The sequence below is a fragment of the Mytilus edulis genome, chromosome 9, assembly GCF_963676685.1.
Source record: "Mytilus edulis chromosome 9, xbMytEdul2.2, whole genome shotgun sequence".
NCBI classification, from domain to species: domain Eukaryota; kingdom Metazoa; phylum Mollusca; class Bivalvia; order Mytilida; family Mytilidae; genus Mytilus; species Mytilus edulis.
Window position 1 is genome coordinate 26,776,124 of NC_092352.1, and position 14,482 is coordinate 26,790,605.

General features: G+C 32.3%; 2 protein-coding genes across 7 annotated transcripts in view; both read right to left on the bottom strand.

The window, feature by feature from the left end:
* Nucleotides 1-44: 44 nt before the first annotated feature.
* LOC139487949 (prestin-like) lies at nt 45-13,401 on the bottom strand. The gene is made up of 3 exons (XM_071273214.1): nt 11,369-13,401; nt 6,521-6,713; nt 45-2,480 (listed from the first exon to the last, which is right to left on the bottom strand). The coding sequence occupies exon 3, from the start codon at nt 2,466-2,468 to the stop codon at nt 372-374; it is 2,097 nt and encodes a 698-aa protein (XP_071129315.1). The 5' UTR covers nt 2,469-2,480; nt 6,521-6,713; nt 11,369-13,401; the 3' UTR covers nt 45-371.
* LOC139487948 (activating transcription factor 7-interacting protein 1-like) overlaps nt 12,790-14,482 on the bottom strand; it is a 52,573-nt gene continuing 50,880 nt past the window's right edge. For all 6 annotated transcript variants that reach the window (XM_071273211.1, XM_071273206.1, XM_071273212.1 and 3 more), the window contains 2 exons: nt 14,169-14,287; nt 12,790-13,870 (listed from right to left, as the gene is read on the bottom strand). In XM_071273211.1, coding sequence (XP_071129312.1) covers nt 13,712-13,870; nt 14,169-14,287 — 278 coding nt within the window. In that variant the 3' untranslated portion in view covers nt 12,790-13,711. The remainder of the gene's footprint in view (nt 13,871-14,168; nt 14,288-14,482) is intronic.

Below are 14,482 nucleotides of genomic sequence, written 5' to 3' on the forward strand. Positions count from 1 at the left end.
TGCGTTGTGTTTTGTGTATCTGCTTTAGGACTAAAAACTTCCGATTTTATGCAAAACTTTATTAAAAATATATAATGCCTTTACGAACAACATGTTCTTTAAATTAGATAGCGAAATACGTCTTTTAAATATTATTCCGCGTCCAATATACAAAAGGACTTCAATTTGATTGTTTCTGTGGAAACTTTGTACACAGTACAATAACTTTATTAGCACAATTTACGAAGAAAATGTTTCTCACACGTATACTATATTTTGTTTAACCGTTAAACGTATAATTAAGGGATGATGGATGTCCCATACGTGTTTGAGGATGATATCAACTAGAAAGTTTTTATTAAATCTTTCTATGAATGGAAATGTAAACTTTTCTATGCTTCCGCTCTCTCGGATTCTTTAGATTTTTGAATAAAGTGTAATGCATCTGAAATGTCATAGAATACAGATTCTGATGGAAAATTCTCGAAAACTCCTGCTGATGTCAAAGTATCGAGAAACGCTGATGAGCAGTTTGTTAAAAATATTTCAATTTCAACAGATTTGTACTCCTTAATAACCTGAGAAAGCATGCTTATTCCTGAGAGATCTATATGAGATATCATCTGGCAATCTAAAATGATATAATGTATTGTACTTTGGACCAGATTTTTTGAGTCTATACCGTTTTCAATATCTTCTGATAATTTGCTGTTTCCATTAGATTGACCATTTCCCATTTCCATAGCATCGGTCTTGTTCTTTGATATTTTTTTCAATTTCATTGGATCTATCACTTTTCTGTTTATTTGTGTTTTAAATTGTCCTGCATTTGCAAAATATAACGGTGCTTGAAACCGAAATATCTTAATGCTCTCATGGTCTCGTACATTTTTCCTTTTCTCGAAATCCAAAAACAGATTTTCATTTCCTGCTTGACCAATCAGAATACCTGATGACACTTGATGCTGAATAACGACGGAAGTTATAGAAAATGCTATTCCTGCGATTATACCATAGTCCAGATTTACAAGCACAGAGACAAAGCACGAAATTATCCAAATAAAAAAATCTAATTTGTTTATTCGCCATATCTTTGGCAGATCACCGAATTGTAAAATTAAGTTTTTCATAGCAACAGTTATCATTGCCGCTAATACTGACATCGGTAACGAATGAAATAATTGCCCGATCCATAAAATAACAAGAAGCATGAACACAATTGTCGGTATAGAATTCAGAGTTGTCTCAGCACCTAGATCACTGTCTAACATTGTTCTGCTTGGGGTGGCCGACTGTGGGAAACAAGAGAAGAAAGACGAGAGAATATTAGTTAACCCGTATGCCACCATTTCCTGGTTGTCATTTATACGTTGATTGTGAGTTTTTGCAGTTAATTTAGCCAATGATATAGTCAGCATCAGAGTAAGAATAGCCATGACAAAGCAATCGACTAGAATTCTTGGAGCTATATCTAAAGATGGGACAGCCGGAGGTCGGAATCCAGAAGGAATATCACCAATGACATCAACACCAAGATTTTCCTCAAACTTTGCAAAATGTGATATTAACGTAGAAACCACAACTACGATCAAATCAATCGGAATAGGAATCTTCATCCGTTTTTTGAATCGATCATTAACACAAACTTTTACTACAAGTATCACCGCTATACATATCACAGTAATAACAACATCGGAAACCACAGTCTTTTCTAGATTGGAGAATAATTCTATATACATCTTCACAAGCTTTCCAGCCCCAGTGTGTGCGGACACCTCTATACCAAACATTTTCGGCACCTGACTGGACACAATGTGGATTCCAGCAGCCGTGGTAAATCCTCCGATAAAACTTTCTGACATATATGTCAAAAGAAAGCCGAGACGCAGCAAACCGAGGGTTGTTAGTATTATTCCGACCAGTAATGATGCCGCCATAGCAGTGGAAGCCTTGTTAGCAATGATATCATATTCACTTATAACTAAGTTTAACGAGTTATTGTTTATATCAGACATGTTTATAAACACGGTGGTGTTAAAAGCTGAATCCGGTAAAGCTGATTTGAAAAGAACGGCTTCTGACAAAACAATCTTTTGTACGATTAAAGCAATCACTGCATTTGTTGCAAATGCTACATATGGTGATGTTCCAAAGAATGTATAAAATAATAAGGGGAAGAATGTAGTGTAAAGTCCAAACACGGCTGGTAAACCGGCCAGAACAGAGAAAGCCAATCCTTGTGGCAAATGCATGAAGCTGACAGTCAAACCAGCTATTAAATCACCCAATATATAGTCCTTCTTGTAGCCTTTCACTATCTTAATAATTGGAAAGAAAGAAGTAAAGAACTTCCACATTCTTCTTTTTGAACAAAAGCACTGCTTTCTCAATCTCGTGAGGAGAGATTCTTTTGGTGTTTCTTGAACTTCAAACAAAGAGTCAAGTTTGTCTTTAGTATAAATACGACGGCTTATGTGTAGTTCATTCATCTTTCTTTGTTTCTGAAATAGAAGGAAGACAATAGTGACAGAAGACATATATATACAGATAAAATATGATGACCATTGTTTGCGAAGTGTATATTATGGGGAAAAAATATAATAAATCACAAGCAAATGATCCCAGATTGTTATAATCATCCAAGGAATATTACATGTGTCCACGATTTATTATGTGTTTTGTCTAATTTGGAAATTTTTTAAATTTTAAATTAGACCCCCCCCCCTTTTTAGTACTAAGGGCTAAGTTGTCTTGTCTGTAAGACCCAACTCTCACAAAGTCATTCATATGTTGGGAGTCTGCTGTAAATTAAAACTTAAGCTAACTTCCCACAAATCAACAATTTCATTGAAAATCAAACAAGAATGTGTCCAAAGTACTCGCAAACTACCTTGACCAAAAACTTTAACCTGAACGGACGCGGCACAGACGAACGAACGGACGGACGAACGAACGGACTGACGAACGAACGCACGCACGAACGGAAGCACAGACCAGAAAACATAATGCCCCTCTACTATCGTACGGAAGCGTATTAGCGCCACTCATTTTTTTTTAATTTTTCTTCCTATGTTTGCGTTGTAACGCAAACTTTTGCGTTAAATAAGAAATAAGATAAAACAAATGTTTGCGTTATAACGCAAAGGTTGCGTTACATAACGCAAACCTTTGCGATATAACGCAAACCTTTGCGTTACAACGCAAACCTTTGCGATATAACGCAAACCTTTGCGTTACAACGCAAACCTTTGCGATATAACGCAACCTTTGCGTTATAACGCAAACGTTTGCGTTTTAACGCAAACATTTGTTTTATCTTATTTCTTATTTAAGATTCAAAGGAAACAGTAGTTATTAATGGAGGAGGCTGTATATATTAAAATTTATCACCTTTGTAGTCATTGCAAAGTAAAATGCTTGAAAAATTAGATCATATCATTGACTAATAATGAGCAGAATAATATAAGAAGATGTGGTATGAGTGCAAATAAGAAAACTCTCCATCTAAGTCACTATTTGTAAAAGTAAACCATCATAGGCCAAAGTACGGTCTTCAACACGGAGCATTGGCTCACACTGAACAACAAACTATAAAGGTCCCCAAAAACGATATCCATGTTACCACTAGTATATATATTACAAAGAAAATTGAGTAAATTGAGGTTATACCGAAGAAAACAAATCAACCCTGCTAATAGTAACGTTGTGCACGATGTTCCTACAACATGACGTTACACTAAAAATGCGGCGTCAAAGAGAGTTTTTGACTTCGATTAATTTTTGCAAGTTTTATTCGTTTTTTTATATGTTGTTGGTTGATTCTGGTTCTGTTCTTTTTGTGATATCATTTTATCATAAATTACCTCAAGTTGTTGAAATCGATTTAATAATGTTTACCTTTTAAGTTATTTCACCTAAAAATGCAGTGCTTACTGTCGCAAGTAATGTAGGAAGGAAACATTTGACGGAAGTACATGTATTCGGTTCCCATAAATAATGTGCAAAACTTTTATCATAGGATGTTTAACTTTCATGGTGCATATCATTTGTTATTGTAAAATTTCTATATCTTAATTCAACCCCAATACAAATATATCTGACACTCTGCAAGTAAATCGAAACATTTTTAACCTTAATTAATTTGAATAGAATTGTATTTTTCTTGGCACATAATTTGTCGAAATACACCCCTTCAATTTCTTGAATCTTGAATTATTTTCCAAGTTTTCTTAAGTTGCTTGCTTAAATTGTTTAACTTCTGATATACATTTTAAAATATAGTAATCTACTCCTGAATTGTCCGTAAAAACGTCTAATATAATCCCGGGTTTTATTAATTCAATGAAACGGTTTTTCGTCGCTGTTTTGGATTTGTCTTTCAATTACCTCAATTTCATGCACAAGTTAATATTGACGAAAAGTTCCGGCTTCGCTATTACATGTAGTACAGGAATTACTTTCAGTTATAACATGAATAGCAGGACGAATTGCGAAGTAAAACATTCCGTGGACTTGTATTAAGTCTTTTATAAATTTTTATAATTGGTGAATGCACCTTACTGAAGTGACGACTTTAAATGATCTATTTCGTAGTCCTTCCGCAAAATAAATCAAAATTCGCATTTTACATTTAGAGGAATGTCTTGGTGTTTCCAATTTGTCGGAAAAAGTTGAACGAAGTTCATGTAATGAGAATTAATTTCCCTTTTCACGTTTTTTTTTTAAATAAATCGATAAAAACTATAAACGATCAATAAAAATTGCAAAATTTAACCTGTGTCGAATTTATGTCCCGGCCGGAGTCTATACATGTAGCAACATGCACTATTCTTTTTTTTCGGCAGCCATCAACATCTTTTTCCAAATTTGACCAAACGATTTGTTTTAATTATCATGAACATTTAATTGAAACTTCAGGAAATGTAACGTCGGAAATTATCGTTTGTCAGATTTTTCGACGTTTTTAGACGTTTGGACAAAATGGCTACCGTTTTGTAATGTGTTGAAAAAAATTATTCCTTTAAGACCCAAATATGTAGTTAATAAGAAAAGAATTTTGGCATTTTGTACTCTTCGTGTATATAACTTTTGTTTTGATCAATTATAAATAACTTATTGAAATATCAGTTAAAAAATACGCGTGAACTGCTTTGAAAAATGAAATATCAACTTGGACAAAATGGCTACCGCTTGAAAAACGACTGTGTAGAGAAGATTTTATAAAATCTGCAATATTTGAACTCACGAACAATGAGGCAAATATTTGTACTTTTGGTAGATGTTATTATTGTCTTACTCTCTTTATTCGTTTTCCGCTATATCTACTTAAAAAAATCACTTTCAGTCGTTAAGTTACCGAAAAACGTCGTTGGACATTTTTCTTATTCCAGCTTAATATGCGGCCACCGAGTCAAATGAAATTTGGCAAAATGCTTTAACGCCACAAAGAACCGACACATGCCGTTGTTTCTGCCAAGTTTCCGGAAGATCAGGGAATAAGAAATATGATCACTATACATAAGAGTTAAAACAGTTTTTCATAAATGTAACGTTGGACATCCGGTTTTTTTTTACATAGCTTTGTTATTTTAATCCTCAAATATACTAGATATTACTTAGTATATGATCAAGAGCTATAAAAACATTATTTAAAACATATATTGAATTTGTTTTAATAGTGGTTCGTGTTTGCTAACATTTTTATTTTGTTTTGCGGAGGAAATTTCAAAGATTGTGTTACAAATCCTAGGGGTTGTAGGAACAGCGTGCGTAACGTATAGCTATAACCGAATATAAATATACTTCCAAAGTAAGCTCTCGTTTGAGAACTGTGTAAAGTAGGTTAGATTCAAACAATCTACCCTTTGGCAATAAATGTATAGAATGAAGATGTTATATTAATAAAATTATGTTCTCTCTATTCGAATTGCTACCCAAGCATCTTAAAAATACTTCATTATATTGAAATGAAAATTCAATGACTTTCTATCAAAAAATCTTGATCATATTCTGAGATTTAAAAAAATGTTCAGAAAGACCATTTTGTCTATTTGACTTGGAGGTTTCGCAATTGTATGACATTATTTTTGATCTTTCAATTTGAATATGACTATATACTAAACTATATCTATTTTCTTGTTAAATTATATACTTTTCTGATGCATAAATCAGTCTTAATTTATGTATAATTGCACTTCAAGTATTCCATTATTCCTATGCATATTTATTATAATGATTTGGCCTTGTATGTATGTTTCTTTTTTTTTTTATCTACTAGTAAATCACATCCGAAATGAATGACAGACGGACATATATACAAAACTTAATGCATAATTGAAATCAAGATATTTGCGTTAAACGCAAAGGTTTGCGTTATAACGTAAAGGTTTGCGTTATAACGTAAAGGTTTGCGTTATAACGCAAACAGGAAGAAAAATTAAAAAAAAAATGTGTGGCGCTAATACGCTTCTGCGACGCTTCTGTTTATTTGTGTGTATATATATGTTTATTTTTCTGCTAACATGGAAATAAAAATACTCACGATTGTGTTTTCTTCCTTTCCTCAAAGACAAATATACGTCACGGCCTAGCTTTCCTGAATAGCGATTTATATCTGTATACTACAGTGATTACAGTTTGACGTTGGTTGGGATATCCGTATTGTATCAAGTATTTACCCATCTTAGTGAATATGGAATTCAAATATACATTCGAAAGAAAATGGCCAAAATTATCTGTAAAGATACTGTGATACAAATGAATGAAACTAATTACACACAGTTCGTGAAGAATGTAGGTTACTATAATATAAATAATCGATAACTATATTGTTATTATCGGCTTCTGACCTCATTTATTGCAGAGCCTTGACCTTACGACAGTATTAGATATTTTATATATAGATTCTACAATGGTATACGATATTTCTGCTCTTAAGACAATTACATGTAAATTTTCAAATTTTCTATTTTGCTGTCCGAGCAATCTAATTAAAAATCGATCTCTGAGAGATCGGTTTTTAATTAGATTGCTGTCCGAGTCTCTTCTGTAGTCGAGAGTGGAGGCACTATGTGATCATGTGAAGTATAATCGCTACTGTCAACCACATCGCCTCGGCATTTTTTCAACGATATCGAAGGGATCTGATAATTCTAATGCCGATTGGTACATCTCATTCCAAACTGATGAACTGTACACTGTAAAATGTGCTCCAAAACTACATATCTTAGACTGAGTATTACAAATTCAAAAGTAAAAATCTTGTAAAAGATACAAGTAACCTTCCGATTTTGTCATAATGTCCACAAAAAAAATTATTTTGAAACCAAATGTCGTTATTTAATGATATTTCATCAATTAAAAAAAGTGACAACATAGATGTTTCCTTTAACATTCAAATTGACAATCTATAAATTTTTATTTTGCCATTTCTTTTTTTGCATGCCGAATCAATGTGCACGCAACTTCGGAGCTACGATCTTTTTCTGAATGAACAGCTTCATCAACACTTGTAACTAGGTTGTCAAACTAATATCCGGGATAGACGGAAAAGACACCAAGAGTCTCCGATCCGATTGACCAAATCATCTCTCTCTCTCTTCTGATTTTTTTTTTTTTTTTTTTTTTTTTTTATTGTGAAAACGACGTGGATGCACGTGCCTCCGGGTAGCTACGCCCCTGGATCTGAAAACATTTGTTCTTTCCGATTGTTATAGTATACCTGTTACTGTAATTGGTTGAAGCGTTTAATTATTTATTAAGGATGAAAATAAGACTCCTTTTCTACTCGGTCTGTCAAACAAAGCTGCCCAGACACGATTAAGATACTTTAAAATGTATTCTCAATGACATTGAAACCAGGATTAAGTGGCTGTAATTGGTTGAAGCGTTTAATTATTTATTAAGGACGTAAATTAATGCTGTCATTCTTTTAAGGTTGTTTATGAACATTTTAAAATTATACATACCCATATGTAGGCCTGACACTATATACGATGTTTTTGGCAATCCTTATGTGGATTGGACTAGAGATGCGACAAATAGAAGTTTTTAACGACCTTGACTGGCTATACATAGAGATGTGATTCGGATTCATTGTGTATATCCTTAAAACTTGACTATATATCATAATACTTATCAATTACACCGTTTCTGTTCAAAGAAAAAAAAACTAAAATGAACCAGATGCTCCGCAGGGCGCAGCTTTATACGACCGCAGAGGTCGAACCCTGAACAGTTGGGCAAGTATGGACACAACATTCAAGATTGATACTGTCTGATTTTGGATTGTGGTCAAATTTATGACATAATAAAGGTTTTTAACACAAAATAAATGTGGTAAAAAACTTTGCAAATCTATTGCTCGTTACCGTCAGTGTGAAATTGAAGATTTCATCTTTAAAACTTTTCAAAAATTTGAAATTTGAAGAAAAAAAATATATGCATCCCCTTAAAAAATTGTAAACTTAAGTTATTGTCCGGAAACCAAATGTGTCTTCGGACGACGACGACGCAGACGACAACATCATACCATTATACTATCCAAAAAATTTTTTTTTTTTTTGCGGTCGTATAAAATGATTTTTGTAAAATATGCATTTGAGTTATTTCCCTTTGGACAGAAATTGAATAGTTTAAGTAAGTATGATATTTTTGGCTTTGAGTTTCTTGCTGTAATACTTCAGTGCCATTGATGAGTTTTTTTTGTAGCAAATTCATAACAGTACAGTATATGTTTCACAGTTTTGGCTGCTGGATCCCAGTTAAAAACAATTGTTACAAGGGCAAAAACCAAGTTTCTTTAAAAACAAAAGTAATACTTAGAACTGTAAAAAATATCATATGGAATCTTCAGTCATTTTTTTATCTTAAATTGAAAGCAGAAAACAACCAGTCTAGATTTAAATGAAATAAGCAAATATTAAGAAAAGAATGAAATCTAGTTGTCAGACTTCAATTTAAAGGAAGTAAATTGTGTAATATCATATTACGATTGTTTAAGCAAATACAGAATAATTTTTAATTGCTTTTTTTTTTTTTTTTATATATATACCCTTAAAGGAGAGATAATTCAAATAATGAAATGATCTTATGAATGAACGTTGAGTAATTTTTTTCTGTTCTATTTTTTAATACAGCAAGAAAATCAAAGTGCGTGTGAGCACCGAGAGATCGCGATATCTTTTATTTTGCCATGTAAACTTAAAATTTAACATTTTTAAATTACACATAATAGAATTGGAGTTATTTACCTTTATTCTTATTTGTTGTTGAAATTAACCATGTACAACTTATTTAAATTTCAATAAAATGTTTTTCCGACATGTATGGTTATACACATCCGCACTTGTGTGCACTTTGAATATATGAGTACATATTAAACTTATTGAAAGGGGCCTGAATACGACCTTAAAATAATGTTCAACTCAAGGCACTATGTTGTCTAGACTCAATGGCAGTAATGAGGTTTGAAAGATACAACAAACAATGAAGACTGGAGTCGAGCGCACCTGTCATGTGCTGGATTCCACCTCATTACATGACTAGTAGATTCAAACTATCCTCAATGTAAAAAGATGTACCTTAATTATAAGGTCCGTTGTATAATATAAGTGTATACAAGTTGATAAAATTAATTTGTTTAAAATCATGAATATGACAGCAATACACTTTTAAAATAATGAACATCCTACGCAGATGTAAATGAGTCCACAAATGCCACTTTCATCGTTGCCTACTTTCTTAGTTTAGTTAAAACAATTCATATTTGCAGCTAAAGGGATTGGACACAACAAATAACATCATTAGAGATGTCTTCTCCTTACTTTCTACAACGGAGCGTTCAATTGATGTTGTTTAATTTCAACTGGGTATCAACACTCACCAGATAGATTACATACTCGTTGTTTACTATCTACAACGGAGCGTTCCATTTCAGTTGTATATTTTCAACTAGAAATCAACACTCACCAAAGATACAGGTCCTTTCATCTTTGTGTATTTTATACAATAGTGCGTTCCATATCATTAGTTTATTTTTGAAAGGATTTCAATTCACCAAAGATATTACATTGGTTTTGTACTTATATAATCCATTAGATTTAATAGTTTAAAAAAAATTATTTGCTAAATTAAAGAAAAATGGTTGAGATGAGTAAATCACTCTTATGAAGTCTTCTCCATAATACAATGAGACTATATACAATAATAAAAATGGATATGTGTGGGATCGAGGAATTGTATATTTAAAAGGAAAGGAAAGGTGGCTCATTATCACTCGGGACTTCCGCGGTGCGAAAATCCATGTTTTTAGTACTCTAATTTCACTGTGTCGTCTTACTTGAGCAGCTATAAACAAGAACAAAGACCAGGACAAGTATAAATTGCTCTTTCAAGTCAAAGTAAGGCCTTAGGTATAATTTTAATAATGAGTCCGACCTATGAACTTTGGATAAAAATTCTTGAATAATAATACTACATGTAATATCAGTACAGTATAATAGTCCCAGTTCATATAGACATCGGTCGTCAAATTTACGGGAGTTTCATCCGGATTATAAACCAACAAGAAGCTGGCAGAGTGACAGCAAACAAGATTTTCCTGCAGAGGTTAAAACATGAACAATTGAGCAAGTATGGGAACAACATTTTAGTGAAAATTTGAAATTCGACATTTACCTACTAGTATTATGGTCTAATATTCAAAATCTTGGTACATTGGATCAGCATATCAATACAGGATTCATTTTTTGATGAAATAACTCAAAATAAACAGGAGATCAAATGGCATAGAAATATCATCATTTCTGTTCAAAGAGAAATAACTCAAATTCATATACTAGTATTACTAGTAATAACCATCACTTTTGCTACTGAAAGGTCTACAACTCAACAACGAAAACAGCTAAAATCGTGAAAATTTAACTTGTCCTACATTTAGTCACAGGAAACAACATATCTATATTGAAAAGATGTCGTCAAAGCGTGTTCATTTACTGCCGTCAAAGCGTTTTGATGTAAATGAACTAACTGTTTATTTAAAGGTTGCCCGCCGTACATGCCCAAATCAATAACCGATTTTTGTCTTTCGAAAATCCTGTTAAAATTCATGGATTTGCTATCATCATAAAGCTGAAACATTATTCAAGAGGCTTGTTTCCGGTAAAATTTTGTAGTTGATAAAACTTTCATGCACACATTTCATTCTAGTAAAGGTTAAATAACTACATGAAGACATAGATACGATTCTAAATATTAATCTTTGTCCTACAACATGATGTTGGTTTTGTGAAAACTTAATGTACAACTTACTGTGTGTCTCATAACTTACCATCCAGATTCCTTTAAAAACAAATATCACAACAAATAAACTCAATACCATATTTCTTACCAAGGATATGTCTGTGTTGGCATAGGAAATTTCTTCCCAGGACATGACTGCATGGAACAGGATTCCCCATCCTTAGCAAAACTGTCTTCGTTCATGTCAAACCTTCTCGAGTAAGTTTGTGCTTATTTTGTCAACACATGCAGGCTTTCCCTTTCCTGAACAAACTGGACACAGGTGTAATTGAACAACTGTTAAACAGGATGCAGATATACACATGATTCAGAAATTATAAACCTTATACACTGTACATACTTGTGCAAAACTTTAAACAGATTTTTTTTAATGCAGAAGTTTCCATTCCTCATTAAGGGAAGATGAGGTTTGCACCAATGTCCTTTCTTACTATCAACATAGAACTGACATGTGTGTTGCACTTTTTAATTACATGTACTTTATTTTAAAAGATGATATATGGGATGAAATGTTTATAAATAGTGGGGTATTTAGCACACTTTTTATTAACAGAGGACATATGGGATGAAATGTTTATTAACAGGGGAGATGTGGCTCACTTTTTATATACATTGGACATATGAGATGAAGTGTTTATCAACAGGGTCATATGTGGCACACTTTTTATTAACAGAGGACATATTGGATGAGTGACATGTTTATTAATAGGAGAGTATGTGGTACACTTTTTATTTACATAGGATATATGGGATTCACTTTTAATTAACAGGGACGTACGGGATGCATTTTTATGAACAGGGTCTAGATGCACTTTTTTGTAGACGAAAAGCACGTCTGGCGTAGATTCAAAATTTAATCCTGGTATCTATGAGTTTATTTTATTAGCAGGGAACACATGGGATGCATTTTTTTTATTAACAGGGTCATATGTTGCACTTTTTTTTTAGCAGGGGATAATAGGATGCATTTTTTAATAACAGGGTCATATGTTGCACACTTTTTATTTACATAGGACATATGGGATGCACTTTTATTATAATAGATAATGTGTGGTGCTTTTTACTATAAGAGGACATGTGTGGTGCTCTGAACTGAAATCCTTTATAAACAAGAGTAGACTTGTGGTGCACTACCGGGGTATGTTCCTATCTTCTTTTTAAAAGAACAAAAGTATGATGCAGCAACATTCTCCAAGTCAATTGTATCAATGCTACTAGTTGAGAATTTCTACATAGTAAGATTTTATTTGTTTATCCATTTTGGTTCACATGTGGATGTGCCTTCAAGCAAAACTATAAAGTAAATAACTTTGTTCTTTATTTGGCCTTTTTAACATTTTTGATTTGAGCTTCACTGATGAGTCTATTGTAGACCAAACACGTGTCTGGCGCAAATATAAAATTTCAAACCTGGTTTCTATAGTGAGTTTATAATTAATACTTACTTGGTTGTTGATAAACTAGTTAGCAGTAAAAACTCTCTCCGGTCTTGTTAAAAATAGACAGAACTAAAGTATTTAGAAATTTATTTGTAAATTAACATCTAAATACTGGACATAAATATATGCTAATTTCTATGTACAATAAAATCATCAAAATCGACCGATTGTAAACAACAATTCTTTATACTGACACAACTGTACTTGTATAGAACATAAAACACAATCACTCCTTCAAAGTTTAAAAATTTTCATTCTAAATGCATGTCTACCAGTCTACCAAACACATATACACATAATGATACATTATGTTTTCTGAATTTAATAGCATGAGGCAATGGTGGACAGAAGAAAACAGTGTAAACGTCTATAGGACAAATATTTATTGGAATTTTTTTTAATAAAATTAAATTTTCACCATGGTCATGCATACAAAACTGTATACTTGTCATATAAGATAAAAACATCTGATTTTCAAAGGTATGGATATGTTATTTTCAGTTCATGTAAACCCATCTGATTTACATTATTTCGAAATGTTATTCTAGAAGTTATTTTTCAACAAACATTGTTGGTTTATAGGTAATTAGTACCTTCTCATTTTATTTTTTTCAAATACTATTACTTTATAAACATCTTAATAGCACTGCAAGTACTTGATAGTATTTACTCCATACAATTTGACAGAACTATTATTGATAAAAAAAATATCACATTTACCTCCACAATAAAATTATAACATACAAAAATAAAATGCACAAGTAAAACATTAAGATCATTTCTGGCCATTAGCACCCCTGTTTAGAATGCAATATATTCACAAGAAGAGAGAAATTGTAGATTTTCCTCACAGGAAACTATTGTCTCTATCAAATTTATTGTTCAATAGAATTCCTGGTGGAATTCTTTACATACTAAACAAGATTCCTATATTGTCTGGATACATTTAGTAAATTAAGACTGGGAATCTTTGCCATATTGATAATGCACGTCTACTTCATTGGCATTAGATGTATAGAGCTTGGTTCACTGAATGGTCCAGGTCGCCCATGAGTATCAACTGGCCTTACAGCAAAATGGTAACGATTTCCTTCTTGGAACTGTGTCAGTGTACAAGCCATAGGTAAAGGTAAAGCTTTGACATCTCCTACCTGTAATAACATTAAATGGGTCAAACCAATCAATCAATCAGATATTTATGAACTTCAATCTCTCAAATGGAATATATACATGTCATGGCTAGGGCACATAAAACTTTGAACAGTTGTTGGATAGGAATTTTTGTTTACATGTACATTAATACATATACCTGGTGTTGTTTAAAATGCAAGCGACTTTTATTTTAAACCAGATTCATTATTAACGTAGTTATTTTTTCTTTGGTATATTGTTAGTATTGTAAATGTATTTAATACTTACCTGGGACAGGCTTGCATCAAATGAACTTACCTTTTTCCACAGACTAGGAGTAGAAGGTGCTGCAGTTTCTTGATAAGCGAATAGTTGATATGACTGTATTTCTGCATGATTTTTAGCAATATAGGTCATATTCCATGATAAAACAATGCCTACAAAAACAGAATATACTGATGAAAAGTGTTTTTAGTTTTAAATTGATGTGATCACAAGTTCATATAAACTACATCATTATATATATATTATCAGGTATATCATATTATATAAATACAACTTCACACTTGAAGAGTCAATATTTTGAAATCCATGACACATATTTATTTGAATGGAACAATATGGATGCAAAT